Below are 18,681 nucleotides of genomic sequence, written 5' to 3' on the forward strand. Positions count from 1 at the left end.
GGCTATTTTTATAAACATTTGTATAGTTTTCAAGTACATCTGGAACAGTTTTTATACATGTTTACCATTTTCTTGAATACATGATCAACATTTTTTGAATGTGTGATGAACACTTCAAAAAAAATTAAATGGAAATATGAACTGGAATTCAAAAATAAAAGAAAAAATCCGAGCAAAAAAGAAAACATAGAAAAATAAAAAGGCGATCGTGACGTCAATGCTACTGGGCCGACCCACGTATCTATTGCATTTAGGCAAGATATGCTGCTACTACTTCATAGTAGGCGGGACATAGGCGCGCCCGACGATGGGATCTCCTTTTGGCTGGTTTACTGCAGCATGAAGTTCAAAGATTTGTGAACAAATTTTGAAAATATTTAACAGTTTTTTCAAACGAGATTGTTTTACAAGTTCGTGAACCTTTTATGAAGGGTTTTTATCATTTATCCCTAGTAGTTGTGTCACACTAAGTTTCGCCATTAGATTTTATAAGTACTAAAAAATGTCACCATTCCGTGAGATTCTTGCTCAAAAATAACATTAGATATCCTTAAAATGCCATCGTTTTATTAGATGTTTGCTCAAAAATACTATTAGACACCGTTACTCTCAGGTCAAACTCGTTGACCATGTTATATGACCAAAATAAACCTAAACCCACATGTCCGTTCTCTCTATCTTACAATAATAAGTGTGGGTCCTACTTGTGAGGAGTAAGAAAGCGAATAATTTTTGAGGAAAATAAGAACGTTGTTGGGATCCTACACTTTATTGTAGTAAAATAGAGGAAGAGCTGACATGTTGGTCCATGGGTATTTTGGTCATTATAATATGGTAAATGGGTTTTGAGCATACAATAATGGTGTCCAATGGCATTTTTCAGCATGTGCCTAACAGAGCGATGTTATTTTTGAGCAGCTGAAATTCCTAGTGGCAAAATTGAGTAGTGAGAGACAATTAGTGGTATAAATGATAAAAACCCATGAAAATGTGAACATTTTTTATGGCACTTCATGCAATTTTCAACTTTTCAAAAAAGCGAATAAATGTAGAAATTTGAACAGTTCTTACAGTTACGAACATTTTTTAAATTCCATTTTTCAAATATGATATTTTTTTCAAAAGCAAGAGAATTTTTCAAAAACAGGAACAGAATTATGAAATTCTGAAAATTTTAAAATGTTCAAACAAATTTTGAGTAAGTGATTTTTTTTAAAATAGCACTGAAAATTTTGGAATATTTAAATATTTTTGTAATTTGTGAATTGATGTGAAGAAATTAAATGGCAACAAAAAATAAAAAGAAACATAATAAAGAAAAACTAACGAATAGACAAAAAAGAAAAAATCAGAAAAGAAAACGGTTTCCAAAACCGACCAGGATCCCTTGCAGAAGGTTCCCAAAACCGGGAGGCTGACATGTGTAATACGTAAGTGGTCTGGCCATCTCGGGGTCCCTCGCGCGCCTGTGCGAAGCTATGGCAATTCGCCGCAGTGAGCGGCGAATATGATTTGCGAATTACAACGACGGCATAGGGCTATGGATGGACAACGGGCAGCGGAAGAGGCTGTGGCAGAGAGGGGACGATGCTACTGAGGTCGGGGAGAGGACGGTTGGGAGAGGATGGTGTCGCACAGTGGGCGTCGTGCTGCTGTGCCACCGGCCCTGCTGCTGTTCGCACAAGAGAGATGAAAGAGGACAAGGATTTTCAAGGGGAGGAGAGAGCAGCAAAGCAGTTTCAGGAAGCATCAAGTTAAGCAGTGGAGAAAAAATTAAGGAGACCAGACGAAACAAGTTAAGCGGTGAACATCAAGTTAAAGTTCCATGTTTTTGTTTTTATCTTCTGTCATCGTTGTTGCCATTTCTCTATAACCTACTCTGAATTTGATTTCATAGCTAATGAGAAGTAGCGACCTGTGGGCAGAGCTTGCTTTTACTTGGATGGAGATGGTGCAATTACACGAATAACACCATATCACTGAATTATCTCTCATCGCAGCCTAGATTGCACAAGCTTTGTGGTTGCCCCCACCTAGAAGATAACCAGAGAGGCAGATCTAGCATCAAATTACGCCTAGGGCTAAGTACCTTGAATGATGCATTTTGATGATTTTTTCTATACTTTCTAAGAAGAAATTACAAAGGCCATTGTTCCTAGGCCTAGGGCTATAACCCTACTTGCCATAGGCCTGTCTCCGCCCCCTGAGAGAACTGCTCTGCGGTTGTTACGGAACTCGGGCCACATCAGTGTGATATAACAACTGGATACTAATCATTTCATTCCCGGTGGCTCATATTCTCAAGCTAGCCTCGGCTTTTTGGGTTGGTGCAGGAGGGTGTTGAAACTCCATCGTCAGTGTTCTATCCGTGAAGCATATGGAGAGAACATTTTCATAGGGGTCACATTTATATGAATGGTTAGCCTACATGATGCGACTGCTTCAAACATTTATGTACAATAAATTTCACAAGATATTTCTGCATGGAAGGTCTTCCTAAATAATGGATGCGTCGTCCAATGACATACAACAGGAGCATGTGCTATAGTTTTGTTTGTACTTGGTTTAGACTTGCCTTTAAAAATTTGACGAGCCATCTTATTTGGTTCTCTTTCTGATAATTAGGTCTCGCAAAAAAAAACATGAGGTTGGGTGGAACCTATTTGGCTGGCAGCCATACGGATCCCTGGCACGGTCAATTTCGGACAACTTTCTGTTTTTGGTCACTTTCGCAAATATGCTATTTTCAAAATATAAGGCATATTATTTTTTGAGGGTCAAACTTCTCATTGTTTGATCAAGTTTATAGAGCAAAATATCAATACATACAACACCATATCAATATCATTATATTCAACATGAAATGTATTTTCATGTTTCATTTAACTAGTACTGTACATGTTGACATAATTTCCTTTAAATTTAGCCAAACATAGAAATATTTGACTTTTGGAAAAAAAAATACACTTTATATTTTGGAAGAGAAGGACTACATATGTATATCTTTCAAAATACACTAATCCTGGCTTTCAGGACTTCAAATTTGAGAAGCTTCAAAATGACTCGAACTTCAGAAAAATTGACTTGCAAAATTTCCAGGAACTTTTGTGGTTCAAACTTTCGAATTTTTTCTTCAAAAATTTGCCAACTTTCAAAATTCCAGATCTCACATGCAAAAAAGAAAAAAAAACTAAAAAAGAAGCTGAAGAACCATGCATGTGGGGCGCACTAGGTAAGAGATAAGCCGAGAGAGGGGGAAAGTCATGGGTAGGCCCGCGTGGGACCCTCCCTGTGTCATGACATTGTCAACTCTCCCGAGCCTAGTGCCCTAATAGTGCCTGCTTATAGTTAAAAAAAAATTGGCATGATAGAATGGCCAAAATGACTTTCAAAATAAGTGGCGCACGTTATCACGGGTGAAGACATCAGTGGCGGGCGCGCACCAACCACTGGTAGTGACTCTGCAGTGGCGGGCTTATCTGGAGGCTCGCCACTAGGATATAGATATTGTTAGTTGCACGGGCCTGCTAGGGAATTAGTCACAACTACATGTTCAACCGGCAACGCTTCCAATGCCTAACCATGCATTAAACAACAATTACCATATTTAGTCATATGCATTATAATACATTTTAATCATATGCATTACAATAGATGTATCATAGAACAACAACATATTTTACCATAACAATAATCCAAATACAATACAATAGATGTATGAATTAGAGTACAACTCACGTAACATCATAAGTACACATAGCCTTCTCAGTGAAAGCCTCCGACATGTTACATATTACGTACATATACGACCTCCTGATAACAACAGCACCATAATTACAATGAACTGAATAAAGATTATCAAATTATTTACTCGTCCCTTGTTCACACGGTCTTGCATACTTCATAGTTGATTTTCTCTTGTGGATAAAGTTGGAGTAACGATCATCCGCTTCTTTTTCCAGTCTTATATCCTTTTATAGCAGTTGTTCTTGCAACCGTCCACTTGTTCATTGCATTTCTCCATCAAAGACTCCTGGATTCTTTCATAGTACACCACATACCACTTCATCTACGAAGATAAATAAAAATTACATTCATTTTTCTAAAATACTAGAACATTTTCTATATTGGCATTAGCATTTTTTAAAGGCATCAACATTTTGATTAAATTGCACTAACTATTAATTAATACTAGCTTAACATTTCTTTAATAAATGGAGAATATTTTTTTCAAATACATGTTTTGATGGCTATTTGTCATACACATTTGTATATTTTTCGTGTACACCTGGGACAATTTTTTATACATGTATAACATGTTCTTAAATACATGATTAAAAAAATTTAAGTGTGTGCTGAACACTTCAAAAAACTAAAATGGAAATAGGATCTCAAAATAAAAAATAAAATAGAAAATCTGAAGTAAAAAAATAGAAAAACAAAATAAAAGAAAAAGGCGGGCATGACATCAATGCTACTGGGCCAGCCCATGTATCTATGACCTTTAGGCAAGATATATGTTGCTACTACTTCGTAGTAAGCGGGACATAGCCGCGCCCGAAGACGGGAGCTCCTTTCAGCTGGTTTACTGTAGCATGCAGTTCAAAGATTTGTGAACAAATTTTGAAAATATTAAACAGTTTTTTCAAACGAGACCTTTTTCCAAGTTCGTGAACCTTTTATGAAAGGGTTTTTATCACTTATCCCTAGTAGTTGTGTCCCACTAAGTTTCGCCATTAGAATTTACAACTGCTAAAAAATGCCATCGTTCCGTGAGATGCTTGCTCAAAAATGGCATTAGATACCCTTAAAATGCCATCATTTCATTAGATGTTTGCTCAAAAATGTCATTAGACATCGTTACTGTCGGGTCAAATCCGTTGACCATGTTATATGACCAAAATATACCAAACCACATGTCAAGCTCTCTCTATCTCACAATACTAAGTGTGGGCCCTACTTGCAAGGACTAGGCAAGCGGATAATTTTAGAAAAAAAACAAGGACGTTGTTGGGGATCCCACACTTTATTGTAGTGAGATAGAGGAAGAGATGACATGTTGGTCCATGGTTTTGGTCATTATAATATGATAAATGGACTTTGAGCTTACAATAGCGGTGTCCAATGGTATTTTTGAGCATCCGCCTAATAGCGCGATGTCATTTTTTAGCAGCTGAAATTCCTAGTGGCAAAACAAAGTAATGGGATACAACTAGTGGTATACATGATAAAAACCCATGAAGATGTGAACATTATTTTTGACATTTCACGCAATTTTCAATTTTTCAAAAAAAAAACAAACAAATTGAGAAAATTTGAACAGTTCTTACAGTTGCGAACATTTTTTAAATTCCATTTTTTGAAAATATGTTTATTTTCAAAAACAAGAGAAATTTTTAAAAACATGAACTAGATTACGTAATTCTGAAATTTTTAAAAATTTCAAACAAATTTTGAGAAAGTTAAAAGATCTTTAAAAAATAGCACGGACAATTTTAGTCTCTAGACAGTTTTTCTGTGCTTAGGCGGTAGTACCGCTCGGTACCACGGTAGTACCGTTTAGACGGTACTTCCTCTATGAACTATCGTTGGTACTACCGCTTGGGAAATCCTTTATGTGCTACTTTTTGTTGCCTATTTTCTTTTAGCGGTATTTGCACGGTAGTAGCCCGGTAGTACCGCTTAAGCGGTACTTCTGCACTCTACTACCGCGCTAGTACCACTTAGGAAATATCTTCTATGATGGTTTCTGTTTGCCCTCTTTGCCTAAGCAGTAGTAGAGCGGATGTAGGGCAGTAATACCGCTCCGGCAGCACTACCGGCCTCTGTTCTGAACTGTTGTGTACTGACCCTAGAACTATCGCTTAAGCGGTAGTACCACTCGCCTGAGCGGTAGTATCGTTTGTGCACAAGCAGAGTGCATAACAGCTGGATTTGGGGAGGGTTATAAAAGGGGGTCTTCTTTCCCATTGCATCTTATCCTTTAATCTCATGTTCTTTCTCCATTGTTAACCTTCTTTGAGCTTGCTATCTCTCAATCCCTCCAATGATTCTTGCTAGTTCTTGCGGGAAAAGAGGGAGGATATCTAGATCCACATTTCCACCAAATCACTTTCTCCTCTGTGTGAGGGGAACCCCTTGGATCTAGATCTTGGAGTTCCTTGTGTTCTCTTTTTTGTCTTCCTCTCATTTTACTCCATAGCATTAGTTGTTGTGGTGGGATTTTGGAGATAAGGACTTGGGAACTTCGTGTGCCCTTGCCATTGCATTTGGTGCATCGGTTCAAGTTCTCCAAGGTGATACGTGGAAGTGAAGTTGAGAAGCTTATTACTCTTGGGTACTTGGTACCCTAGAGCTTGTTCGTCTTGGGTTCTTGGGTGCCCTAGACGATTGGTGGTGTCTCGGAGCTCAATCATTGCGGTGTAAAGCTCCGGACAAGTGTCGGGGTATCCAATTAGGTTGTAGAGATTGCCCCGAGCGATTTTTCCAGGTCCTGGTGACCGCCCCAAAGGTTGCGAAAATGTACGGGTTCGGTGACCGCCCCCAAGGGTTTCCATTTGTACGGGTTCGGTTACCGCCCTCAAGGGTCCCTTAGTGGAATCACGACATCTTGCATTGTGCAAGGGCGTGAGAAGATTACAGTGGCCCTAGTGGCTTCTTGTGGAGCATTGTGCCTCCACACCACTCCAAACAGAGATTAGCATCCGCAAGCGTGTGAACTTCGGGATACATCATCGTCTCCATGTGCCTCGGTTATCTCTCACCCGAGCCCTTTTCTTATACACTTTACTTTCTGATAACCATAGTGTTTCATGTTATATACCTTGCTTCCACTTAGTTGTTTACCTTGCTTAGCATAAATTGTTGGTGCACATAGGTGAGCCTAGTTGTTTTAGGTTTTGTGCTTGAAAAATTAAATGCTAGTTTTATTCCGCAGTTGTTCAAGCCTAAATCATAATTATTTTAAAGCGCCTATTCACCACCCCACCCTCTAGGCGACATCCACGATCTTTCAGATGTGATATTTTAACCTTGCATTCCTTCTCTGCCTCCTTTTCTCTTTTTTTTGAAAAATATCTAGACTTTATTCATTAGATATAAGAAGTAGATCGTTCATGAGGATCATTACAATCTCATCTACAGGTTCCTCAAACCAGACAGAAGTCAAAGAAAATCTAGCTAATTTAGCAAGCTCATGAGCTACTTTATTTGCTTCTCTATTACAATGTTCGAATCTAGTAATACTAAAATCACAAGCGTAATGAAAACAGTCGCCGAAGATTGCTGCTGCTGCGCCCGCTGATTGTCCTCCATCCTGCATAGTATAAATTACCTCCAGGTTATCTGAGTTAATAATAAGGCGATTACATCCCACCCTTTGCACCAGAGTTAAACCAAACTTGAGAGCAAGAGCTTCCGCCATCAGCACATCTGCGCAGTAATCGATCTTCCCATTCCCTCCAACAATAAACCTGCCTTTATCGTCTCTCGAGACTGCCCCCATCGTTCCACTAAGCATATCATGGTCAAAAGAAGCATCAACATTAAGTTTCACAAAATCTCTAGGGGGACAGGACCATCCTTCCTTCTTAATGGTAGCCTTGGGCGATGAAGCATTAACAAAGTTTGTGGTAAGTGCTAAAACACCCATTGAAATCTGCAAGGCATTTTGTGTTGTCTCCTTATGCACTAACTTCCGTCTTTCCCACCATAAATACCATGTTGAGACAGCAATCATCTCACGCACATTGTGGTGACCTATCATCCTCAATTCTTGGTCCGGGAGGAGTAGTAAGTACTCCAACACCGCCTCTCCAGCATGGTCTACCTCGCACGCTTTATCGATAATATCGATTATCCCTAGCCTTTTCCAAACCTCCTTTGCTTTCCTACAACGGAAAAACATATGTTTTGTATCTTCTAAGCCCTCTGAGCAAGTGGGGCAAGTGAGCAAAACCTTCAGATGTCTATTAGCAAGTGTAACCCGGCATGGGAGAGTTCCATGAAGCGTACGCCATATAAAAATTTTCACTTTTGTCGGGCAAGATAACTTCCATATCTTACTCCAAATAGGGTTAGCTGTGGTTCGCCCCATTCCATTGGAGTATTTTAATTTGTTACCATACTGATTTTCCCACTCGATGGAATATGCTGACCGAACCGAGAACATTCCATTTTTTGTATAGCTCCAAGCAATAAAATCTGGCATATCAACGAGAGTGGAATTGAAAGAATCCGTTCTATATCGATGGGCCACATAGTTTGTTTGATGAGTTCTTCATCCCAATTATTGGACACAGGATCAATGAGATCACCTATCTTGGTTAACAGATGTCCCCCCTTCGGCGTTACAATTCTCCTATTAGCACAGTTTGGGATCCAAGCATCTTCCCAAATATTTATTTTTTGTCCGTTCCCCACTCGCCAGATATAGCCTCTTTTCAAGGTAACGATGCCTGCCATAATACTCTGCCATGTAAAAGAAGAGCCTTTCCTTTGTTTAGCATTCATCAAGTCACCATCAGGGTAGTACTTTGCCCTTAAGATAGAAGCACACAAAGAATCAGGTTTATCCAGAAGACGCCACGCTTGTTTAGTGAGCAATGCCAAGTTGAAACAATGAATATCACGAAATCCCATGCCTCCTTGATTTTTAGGAACACGCATTTTACACCAGGACATCCAATGCATCCTTTTCTGGTTCTCCTCGTCTCCCCACCAGAAATGCGCTATCGCGTCAATGATTCCTTTACAATTTTTTAGGAACTTTAAAGACCGACATTGCATAGGTGGGTATGGCTTGGATCACAGCCTTGAGCAGGATTTCCTTCCCCCCGGTGGACAACAATTTCTCCTTCCAGCCACTGATTTTCTTAATAATTTGTTCAATCAAAAACTGGAAACAGTCTGTTTTGTCCATCCCCACATTTGCTGGCAGGCCCAAATATTTATCAGTAAGAGTCTCCGTCATTATATTCAGTGTTGTACATAACTATGCTCTAATCTCCACCTTCATATTGGGGCTAAAGAAAATGCTGGATTTTTCAACGCTTACCAATTGTCCTAACGCCTTACAGTATAGATCAAGCGCTGCTTTTAGAGCTTCTGCATTGTGTTGGTTTGCTTTCATAAGAATCAAAGAATCATCTGCAAATAGGAAATTTGTGATAGGTGGGGCATCTCTACAGACTTTTACACCTGAGATAGTTCCAATTTCCTCTGCGTGTGTGAGTAAAGCATTCAGACCCTCAGTATATAACAAGAAAAGGTATGGCGACAACGGGTCTCCCTGTCTCAACCCCCTTGTGGGCTTGAAACTCTCGCTTTCCTCTCCATTTATCCTAACCCTGTACTCAACTGTTGAGACACATTGCATAATAAAATTCACCCATTCTTGTCGAAAACCCAATCTCAACATAATTTCCTTCAAAAAAGACCACTCAACTCTATCATAAGCTTTGTGCATATCCAGTTTTATCGCGCAGATGCCTTCTTTATCTTATCTTTTGTTCTTGATTGTGTGGAAACACTCATAGGCTACTAAAATATTATCTGTTATCAATCTGCCAGGCACAAAGGCACTTTGAGTTGGGCTAAAAATATCTGGCAAGAGAACCTTCAAGTGAGAGGCCACCATTTTTGCAATGATTTTATATACCACATTACATAAGCTGATCGGCCTAAATTGGGTTACCTTTTCTGGTGAATTAACCTTTGGGATCATCACAATCGCTGTATTGTTCCAACCGGCTGGAATAGTGCATGTATTGATCGCTTGCAAAACCTCCTCAATTAGGTCGTCCCCTAACATGGGCCAAAATCTTTTATAGAAGATAGCATGGAGTCCATCCGACCCGGGGGCTTTTAGATCCCCAATATCGAACAAAGCCTTACGAACGTCTTCAGCAGTATAAGGGGCGAGTAGAGTATTGTTCATTTCAGAAGAAACTCTTTGACAAACAAGGGACAATACCTCTTGGCTTGGACATTGAATTTCCGATGTGAAGAGTTTTGCGAAATAACCAGTGATGTGATCCTGTAGCTCCTTATCCTCTCCCCAGACCCCCGAGTCATCCAATAACTTCTTGATATTACTTTTCTTCTTCCTAGCCGTAGCTGCGTTATGGAAGAAAGATGTGTTACGGTCCCCGTGCATCAACCAGTTTGCACGACCTCTTTGTAGCCAGAAAATTTCCTCCTGGTCTAAGAGGTTTTCAATAACCACAATTATCTCCTTCTGTCGGCAACGAGACTCAGCATTCGTCGGGCCGCGTCACAGTCTCTCTAACTCTTTTTTCAATTTCTTAATTCTCCGCTTCGGACCCTTTAAAAATTCACGATCCCAATCGTGAAGATCAGCATGCACGGCTCTCGTTCGATTCGCAAGAGAAGGCCCAATACCAGCTAACTTTGCTTTCTCCCAAGATGCCTTAACGATTTCATTAACAGTGTCTTCATGTAACCACCTAGCTTCAAATTGTTTTGCATGTCCCGCTGGTTGCTTGAAAATATTCTCGTCTAGATAATCTGTATCGAGCACCAGCGGGCGATGGTCAGAATGAACATGTTCTTCATTAATCACCTTTGCACGAGGGAATTTGAGTGCCCACCCAATATTACATACCGCACGATCAAGACGCTCTCGAATATCACCTCTGCTCCAAGTAAAAAGGTCGCCAGTGTAACCTAAGTCCTCTAGCCCACAATCCATAAGGCATTCACGGAACTCCCTCATCATACCATTTGGTCTCGCATTACCGCCCTCTTTTTCTGAAGAATATAATATTTCATTAAAATCCCCCAAAATTACCCAAGGATGGCCCCCCTTACTGTGAAGATTGCGAATATCATCCCGGGATAAGCTGCGTTCATTCCAGTTCGGACGGCCATAGAAGCCCGTGAATCGCCATTGCACAATATTTTCATTCATAAATAAAACATCAATAAAATAAGGTGATACATAGTTCAACTCAATTTTATTTGACTCATAATAAAACATAACAAGGCCACCAGCCCGACCATCACTCTCCACCACAAACATAGAATCAAAGCTTAAGACACGGCGTAGCTCATCAGCTTTACATTTATTCAAATGAGACTCTGAAAGAAAAACTAAATCTGCCTTTATACGCCCCTGTAGTTCCAGGAGCTCGCGAACTGCCGTGTTGGAGAGCAAGCCACGACAGTTCCATCCTAAGATTTTAATTTGGCCCAGCGGACCTCCTCCTCGGAGGCCGCCGATGCGCCATTTTCACCTTTCTCTTCTCCAACAAACTCCACCCCTTGTGGAACATACTCCTCCTCCTTCTCATCAGTTTCTTTTGCAACATGTGTGACCACACCATCCATGTTCTGCACCGCTTCAACTCGACCTGTACACACTCGCTTTGAGGGGCCGGTAATGTCCCCGTATAATATACGCTCATAACTACCCAACGATTTCTCGAAAGAGAACTCTAGATCACTACCTGTCGGGCGTACATCAGGAAAAAGGCTCCTTTTTTTGCCTAGGACTTGTGTGCGGGCATTCTCAGATCGCTTACTTCCCCCTTTCTTGTTACCTTTTTTCTCACTCTTTCTAGGGTGGCCCTGCGTGTGAGTTTTCACAGCGCTAAATTTGAAATTGGCAATATCTGTTGCTGTCTCACTCCCAGCCGCCGCAAGTCTTGCAGCAAGTGCACCTGAAAGTGCTTCAAGTATTGCAGGTTGGAATAGAAGCTTCCCCGTTTCAGTATCAGTCGAGTGGCCCATGATGGCTGCCCCCATCTCCTGGCTTGCCCGAGCCACCGAATACTGCTGTACCGAACTAGGCACACAAGGCGGCTCGCTGGTCAGGGCCACATGCAGCGGCAATTGGCCCTCCTGGCCAAAAGGCAATCCCCCGCAGGGGTTCTTGAGCATCGCCAGCTCCCGGCCCTCCTGGCCGAGACTGGCATGTTTCCCCAGCGCCTTTGCCTGGCCCTCCTGGCCCGGTTCAGCGCCTGCAAACTCCTTCGTCGCCATGGTTGCTGAAGAGGCAGGGACCGCAGCCTCTTTCTCAGAGACAGTGAGTTCTCTCACAGCCGAAGCCACCTTGATGACGTCCATAGTCTTGACGGCCTTGTTGATGTCGATGCCGGTAATCGGAACCTTCTCTCCACGGGAAGATCCCCCAACATTAAGAACTCTTCTACTTACACCTTGTCCTTTCCAGTAAGCTTCTACGCTAAGATTTTTAGGGAAGGTAGGCACTCTCTTATCACTAGGAATATTACAAAATCTCTCAGATGTATGGCCTACGATCCCACAACACTCACAATACAAAGGTAGTTTTTCATACCGTACATCATATTTGACTACTTTCGAGCTACCCAAAGGAATAAACTCAACTGTACTCTTCAGAGGTTCGTGCAATAAAACTTCCACCCGCACACGCATAAATTTTTCCACAATGACATGGTTGCGGTGTGAAACCTCTAGCACCTCCCCAATTTGATCCCCAAAAGACGAACCCATGCTTACGGTCTTGAGCTCAAAAGGGAGGCCGCGTACCTGGACCCAGATAGCCATTACACCCAGGTCGATCTCGGTCGGGTCGCCCTTGCCGTCGAACTCAGCGAAGACGAGACCATCCCGCTTATAGTGCCATGGCTGCGCCTTTAGCACGAACCGTCGATCACCCTCGGCGGCGAAGTTGAGGACAAACCTCCCGTCATCAGAGGCCACCTCCTGGACGATGACCACTCCTTGGTGTTTCCACGCCGTGGACCGGAGTTCATCGACGATGACGCGTGGGTTGGCTTGGAAAGGGGACAGGAGCCGGCCGACCACGAGGTGGCCGCTGACAGCCTTGCGCGCTGCATCCATGTCGATGACAAGAGGGGTCCCATCCCCTTTGGTCTTCCTGGACGCCGTCTTCCCAACATTATCGGGGGTAGCCGGGAGCACAGAGGATCCAGCCTCCAAAGACTCCGGCGTTGAGCGCACCCCACCTGCCGGTGCCAGCAGTACGCTAGGATTCGCTCCTCCTGATTGTTCTGCCGCTCCCCTCTTCACACTCCCTACCCCCTGGCTCGCCATGCCGCTCAGTGCGTGAGGAAGCAAACAGCAGTGGTTCGCTGTGAGTTGAGACGAACTGAGACACCTCGACTAATCACACATATAGCACCCTAAGCGCCCAACCCCCTCAATCACTGAGGAGTAATTGGGTATCTTAATGAAAAAGGAAAAGCCATAAAGTTTTCATTTCCAAACATTGACAGCGAGAAATCCTCTAAAACTTTCAAAGAAATTGGAATCCACAGATTCCGGAAAAACAATCGTTGACATGGATGATCCCCTCTGATTCCTCTCCTTACTTTCCAAACTAGAGAAAGGATCTATCAAATAATCAGGAGTAATGAACACCTCCTCCTCTGCCTCCTTTTCTCTTTATTTGTAGATGAAGTGGTATGCGGTGTACAGAGGTAGGTGTCGAGGAGTCTACATTCATGATTTGAATGCAATGAAAAAGTGCTTTGCTACAAAGGGAGCTCCCATGCTCGTTCAATAGCAGAGAGAAGGCACATTATCGTTACAATCAGTATGTGCTTAACCAGAAGAAAAAATCTGAATTAGGCAATGGTGCAAGCCAGAAACGGCTTATCGGGTTCAATGAATGGAAGAACTTAATAATTCTCATTCAATTTGTCACAATTGTGGTGTTTCTTTTATCATGTGGTCGCATGTAGACATGCATTGACCATTTTTTTGCTTAGTAAGTAGGCACTTGTACCAAAGAGCTATTCTGTGATTTCAAATGAAGCTTGTGTGAACTATTTATATAATGCTTATGTGAGTTCATTGTTAGACTTTGTGACTTCAAATGCAAGTTTGTGTATTGTATATTTGTTTTTGCTGTAGCGATCCAAGGGAAAAGCCGAAGAAATAGAACTGCAAACAAATCTTTACCAAATGCAGCTCTCAGCAAAGTGGCATGCGCTGGGAGCAACTGGCAATTGGCTGTGGCAGTTATGCCGAGCGTGGCTCTCGGCAAGCTGACGGAACCAGTGGCCGTGAAGTCACTTCATTTTGCCGAGAGGCACTGTTTGGCTCTTGGCAAACCCTTTGCCGAGTGCCCGTGTTCTGGCCCTCGGTAAATTTTTGTTTGCCTGAGAGGTGTATGTTGTGTGGCCTTTGCCGAGTGAAACTCTCAGCAAAGCCTTTGCCATGGGTTTTAGGCTATTTGCTGAGTGTTCCTAGCACTCGGCGTATGTGATGATTCCAATAGTGCACTACTAAGCAAAGGCGCCAGTGGCGGGCAAACAACTTTGGCCCGCCACTATTGTAATTCACCTGTGAAGAATTTGGAAGAATGTAGGAGTGGTGGGTACTTATTTACGCCTGCCATTGCAAACTCTTGAAAAAATTGGGCGTGTTTCACCCAAATATAGTTGTGGTCGGTGCAGTTCATTACTCGCCACTGTTTGTCCAAGCACCAGTGGCGGACAAGTCAGATGTTCCCATCACTGCTATTTTTCACCCGCGAAGAAATTCAAAAGAGTGTAAGAGTGACATATGCTTATGTGCGCCCGCCACTGTTCTATATAAACCTGTGGCGGGCATGAATTAATACCCGCCACTACTATGTTGGAAAATTAGAAGTGGCGGGTGCTAGGCTGCGCCCGCCACTCATTATAGGCCACATATAAGCCTTTTCCCAGTAGTGAGGTGCCACATAAAAATCAAAACTTTCAGTGGTATCTTCTACTTTCAAATTTTATTATTGTTTTCAATGGAACATCTGAGCGCAAAATGACTGGTACATATAGTCGGTCATGAAAGACACATTTTGAGTTGCGTCCCATTGAAATTTATCTTGTCCTTTGGTCAGGTGAATCAAATCCAAATGGACTAGAAGATGACGACGGCCAAGCAAATCTCGCCTAAAAGATATGTAACATGGAGAGGAGCTAAGGACTTGTGCGCAAGGGTATCACTCTTATCATGAGCGTTGTGGTACAAGGCTAGATATACTGTTCCTCGGGAATAGCATTTCCTAGCCACTAGTCCTCCTAGAAGATAATCTCTCAGAGTCGTCCTGATCGCGAAGGAACCGAAGCGGAAAATATGTTTCTTTGTCGCCATTAGTCTAGTCCAAAAATGTGATTCACAAGGCTTCCAGTTAGCACAAGGCACTCCTTTTGAGCTTAAATACTTGTTGAACAAGGGGGTTTGTGAGACACCATCCTTCGTAAGAAGTATGTGCAACCATGTACCGAGTAAGGCATCATTTTTGACCTAGAGGTCCTATATACCAAGTCATCCATGTCTTATAGATTGCAAACCCCACTTCATTTGGTTAGCCTGTGTTTTTTATTTTAGTGTCCCATTGGAAGAAGAATCTGAACCAGTAGTAATCCAACCTTTTGAAGGACCCCTTTTGAAAGTTGAAAGAAAATGAGAACATATATAGAACCATGTTTGTGAGTAGATAGTTCATCAAGACAAGTTGTCCTTCAATAAAGAGAAACTTACCTTTCCAACTACTTGAGTGTTTCGCTCTTCAATGTATTTCCACGCATTAGTGAGGCTTCGATAATGAATGAATCGGAATTCCCAAATATCTAATCGGGAATTGACCATGCAACAACCAACAAGTCAGTGTATTCTGCGACTGTCTCATTGGCTTCTCCGAAACAAAATAGTTCGCTCTTATGGAAATTAATTTTAAGATCCAAAATTTCCTCAAAAGTTGAAAGCAAAAGTTTTAGGTTTCTAACCTTTTCAAGGCCCTGTCCATAAAAAGAATTGTGTCATTGACGTATTGTAGAATTGAGAGGCTCCTATGCATAAAGTGTAGCACTACTCTCGTAATTTGACCGTTCTGTTTGGCACATTCAATCAAGATGGACAACATGTCTACAACAGTGTAGAATAACATTGAAGTCAATGGATCACCTTGGCATAGTCCCTTTTTGTTTTGAAGTGACGACCAATGTTGGCATTAACTCTTATAGTTGCACTGCCTCCGGCGATGATGTTATGGCCCCACTCATGTCATTTTTTGGAGAAGCCCTTCATTCTGTGGGTCGGCTGGAGAAAGGACCATTTGACTTTTTCATAAGCTTTTCAAAGCCAATTTAGAATACTACCATACTCATGAAAGATAACTACTCCATCCAGGATATTCTACTCTCTATTGCCCAAAGAAAAATATTTTATCTTTTTTAGGACAACAAATCTTATCCTTTAGAAAATGAAAGTATCATTCGATCTCTTCTCCGTCAATTATATACAAAGCTTAAGATTTCATCATCATCATCCGCGTTAGGCAGACAACCAGTTAGCATGTGTATCAGTCTATGCGTGTGGGTAGAGACAACAATAATGCTAGACCTACGTAATCTGTTACGAAACATCCCTTCTAATCCTCTCACCCCTTGATTTCAACTAGGGTGGGTCCCCCTTTCGCTCTATCTCCAATAAAAGAATGCCAACTGGCTAATCCCTCGTAAATGTACTTAATTTTTCGTGGATGTAGCATTGCTCGTAGAGACAAGGCCAAGCCTTTGAGAAATCTTATGTGCCCACCAAAAATTGCCAGTGTCCGGTGAAGAGGAGGTTAACGGGGCCCACCCGAGAGGAATCTCAGTAACAAACCACTCTTCTGAAAAAGAGGCCGGCAGGCTGCAATGCAGCTCTGGTTGTACAAGTGTCCCTTTCACCCTCCCAATCCACACGGAACCAACCGCTTTCTCCTACCCAATATCACCTTTGCCCCTTTTATACAACCCAACCTCACTCTCCTCCCCTCTCCTCTCCTCTCATCAGTTCAGCTGTGTATCTTCATCTCTACCATCAGTCCCCCTGAAGATGTATCACCAGCAGTGCGAGCTCCTGATGCCCCATGAGGGCCTGGACATGGACGCCGGCCAGTCACACCACCTTGCCGCCGGCTCAGCCGTCCCCGCAGAGCTCAACTTCCACCTCCTGTCCTACGTCGACACGGCCGTCTCCCCGCAGCAGCCCACCGTTGAGTATTTCTTCGGCGGCGCAGACCAGCCCCATGCGCAGTTCGAGCAGCTGGCCGCCAACCACCAGGCGATGACCGTGCTGCGGGACTACTACGGCCAGTACCACCCCGCCACCGCCGACGCGTATCTACCCGGCGGCGGTCCGAGGACCGGTTCGTCGTCCCTGGTGTTCGGTGCTGCCGAAGAGGAGTCGGCCTACATGGTAGGCGGCTTTCAGTGCTCCCCCAAGCCGCGGGCGAGCGGCAGCAGGAAGCGGGGCCGTGGCGCCGGCAGCAGCTTCCACGGCTTTCCGGCCAACGGCGGCGTCGAGAAGAAGGAGAAGCAGCGCCGGCAGCGCCTCAGCGAGAAGTTCACCGCTCTCATGCTTCTCATCCCCAACCGTACCAAGGTTTGCACCTTCGATGCGTTCGTTCATCTTGTTTTTAATTCGTCGCACTTCGCTTATCGATCTTGTTTTTTTACTAATCTCGTGATTCTTTAATTTTTCTGGGCTTCAAACTGTCAATTAATTAATTTGTAGGAGGATAGGGCCACGGTGATCTATGACGCGATCGAGTACATCCAGGAGCTTGGGAGGACGGTGGAGGAACTGACGCTGCTGGTGGAGAAGAAGAGGGGCCGGCGGGAGCACCAGGGGGACGTGGTGGATCCGGCGCCCACGCTGGTGGCCGGAGATGGGGAGTGCTCTGCAGGCGAGGTGGCGGCCGCGGTGATGCCAGCGATGCCGGCGCCGCCGCAGCCGATCCGGAGCACGTACATCCAGCGGAGGAGCAAGGAGACGTTCGTGGACGTGCGGATCGTGGAGGACGAGGTGAACATCAAGCTCACCAAGCGCCGCCGCGACGGGTGCCTCGCCGCCGCGTCCCGGGCTCTGGACGACCTCCACCTAGACCTCGTCCACCTCTCCGGCGGCAAGATCGGCGACTGCCACATCTACATGTTCAACACCAAGGTAGTCACATCGTCACAACAGATCTCTTAATTAATCTACATATACCATGCATGTACGTTCAGTGTTCTCAAGAATCAAGATATGCAAAAGAAGGATGGTAATTTTCTTGTTCTCATTTGTTGATGTGTATGCAGATTCATCCTGGGTCTCCAGTTTTTGCAAGCGCAGTGGCCAGCAAGCTGATCGAAGTGGTGGATGAGTACTAGCAGCTTGTTATCTAGTCACAGCAGGAGCGATGCGTTTCTATATTGCTAGCTAGCTAGCTAGGGTTCCTGGATATCTACATCAGTATTTCAGTAGTTCTCTACTTTAATTTTGGACTGTTTGATCCAATGATTGGTGAAGACATTGTCTGAGTGTTTTGGCATCTGAATTCTTAGGGTTTGTATTGAACTTCTTGAATAAAATAATTAACTGAAACTTTTCAGTTTGGACTTTGGACCAATGATTAAAAAAATGTTTTTCAGATTATATGTAATTTTCTGGATTATTCATGAGAGAAAGCACATAAGCATGCATGGTGTGAGTAGGTTGAGCAGACGGTTGTAGATCTGGATGAAACTGGGTAGGTGAGTCTTTGTTGAGCTGTGACTTCTCCTTCAGATATTATTTTTGTGTGGTTGGATGAGAGCTTAATTACAACACCATACTCGAGTACAATATTCTGTGCCCAAAAGTAGTTCAGTACACTGACCAGAGGCGGTTCAGCAAGCAGTCGCAAGCACATTCAGATAT

General features: G+C 43.1%; 1 protein-coding gene across 1 annotated transcript; it reads left to right on the forward strand.

Annotated features, from left to right (window-relative positions):
• The first annotated feature begins 16,693 nt into the window (after positions 1-16,693).
• Positions 16,694-18,373, forward strand: LOC125525222 (transcription factor TIP2). Its single transcript, XM_048690231.2, has 3 exons — positions 16,694-17,382; positions 17,515-17,946; positions 18,081-18,373. The coding sequence occupies exons 1-3, from the start codon at positions 16,834-16,836 to the stop codon at positions 18,150-18,152; spliced, it is 1,053 nt and encodes a 350-aa protein (XP_048546188.1). The 5' UTR covers positions 16,694-16,833; the 3' UTR covers positions 18,153-18,373.
• The last annotated feature ends 308 nt before the right edge of the window (positions 18,374-18,681 follow it).

This window comes from Triticum urartu, chromosome 7A (assembly GCF_056163025.1).
Source record: "Triticum urartu cultivar PI428250 chromosome 7A, HENAU_Tu73, whole genome shotgun sequence".
Classification (NCBI taxonomy): domain Eukaryota; kingdom Viridiplantae; phylum Streptophyta; class Magnoliopsida; order Poales; family Poaceae; genus Triticum; species Triticum urartu.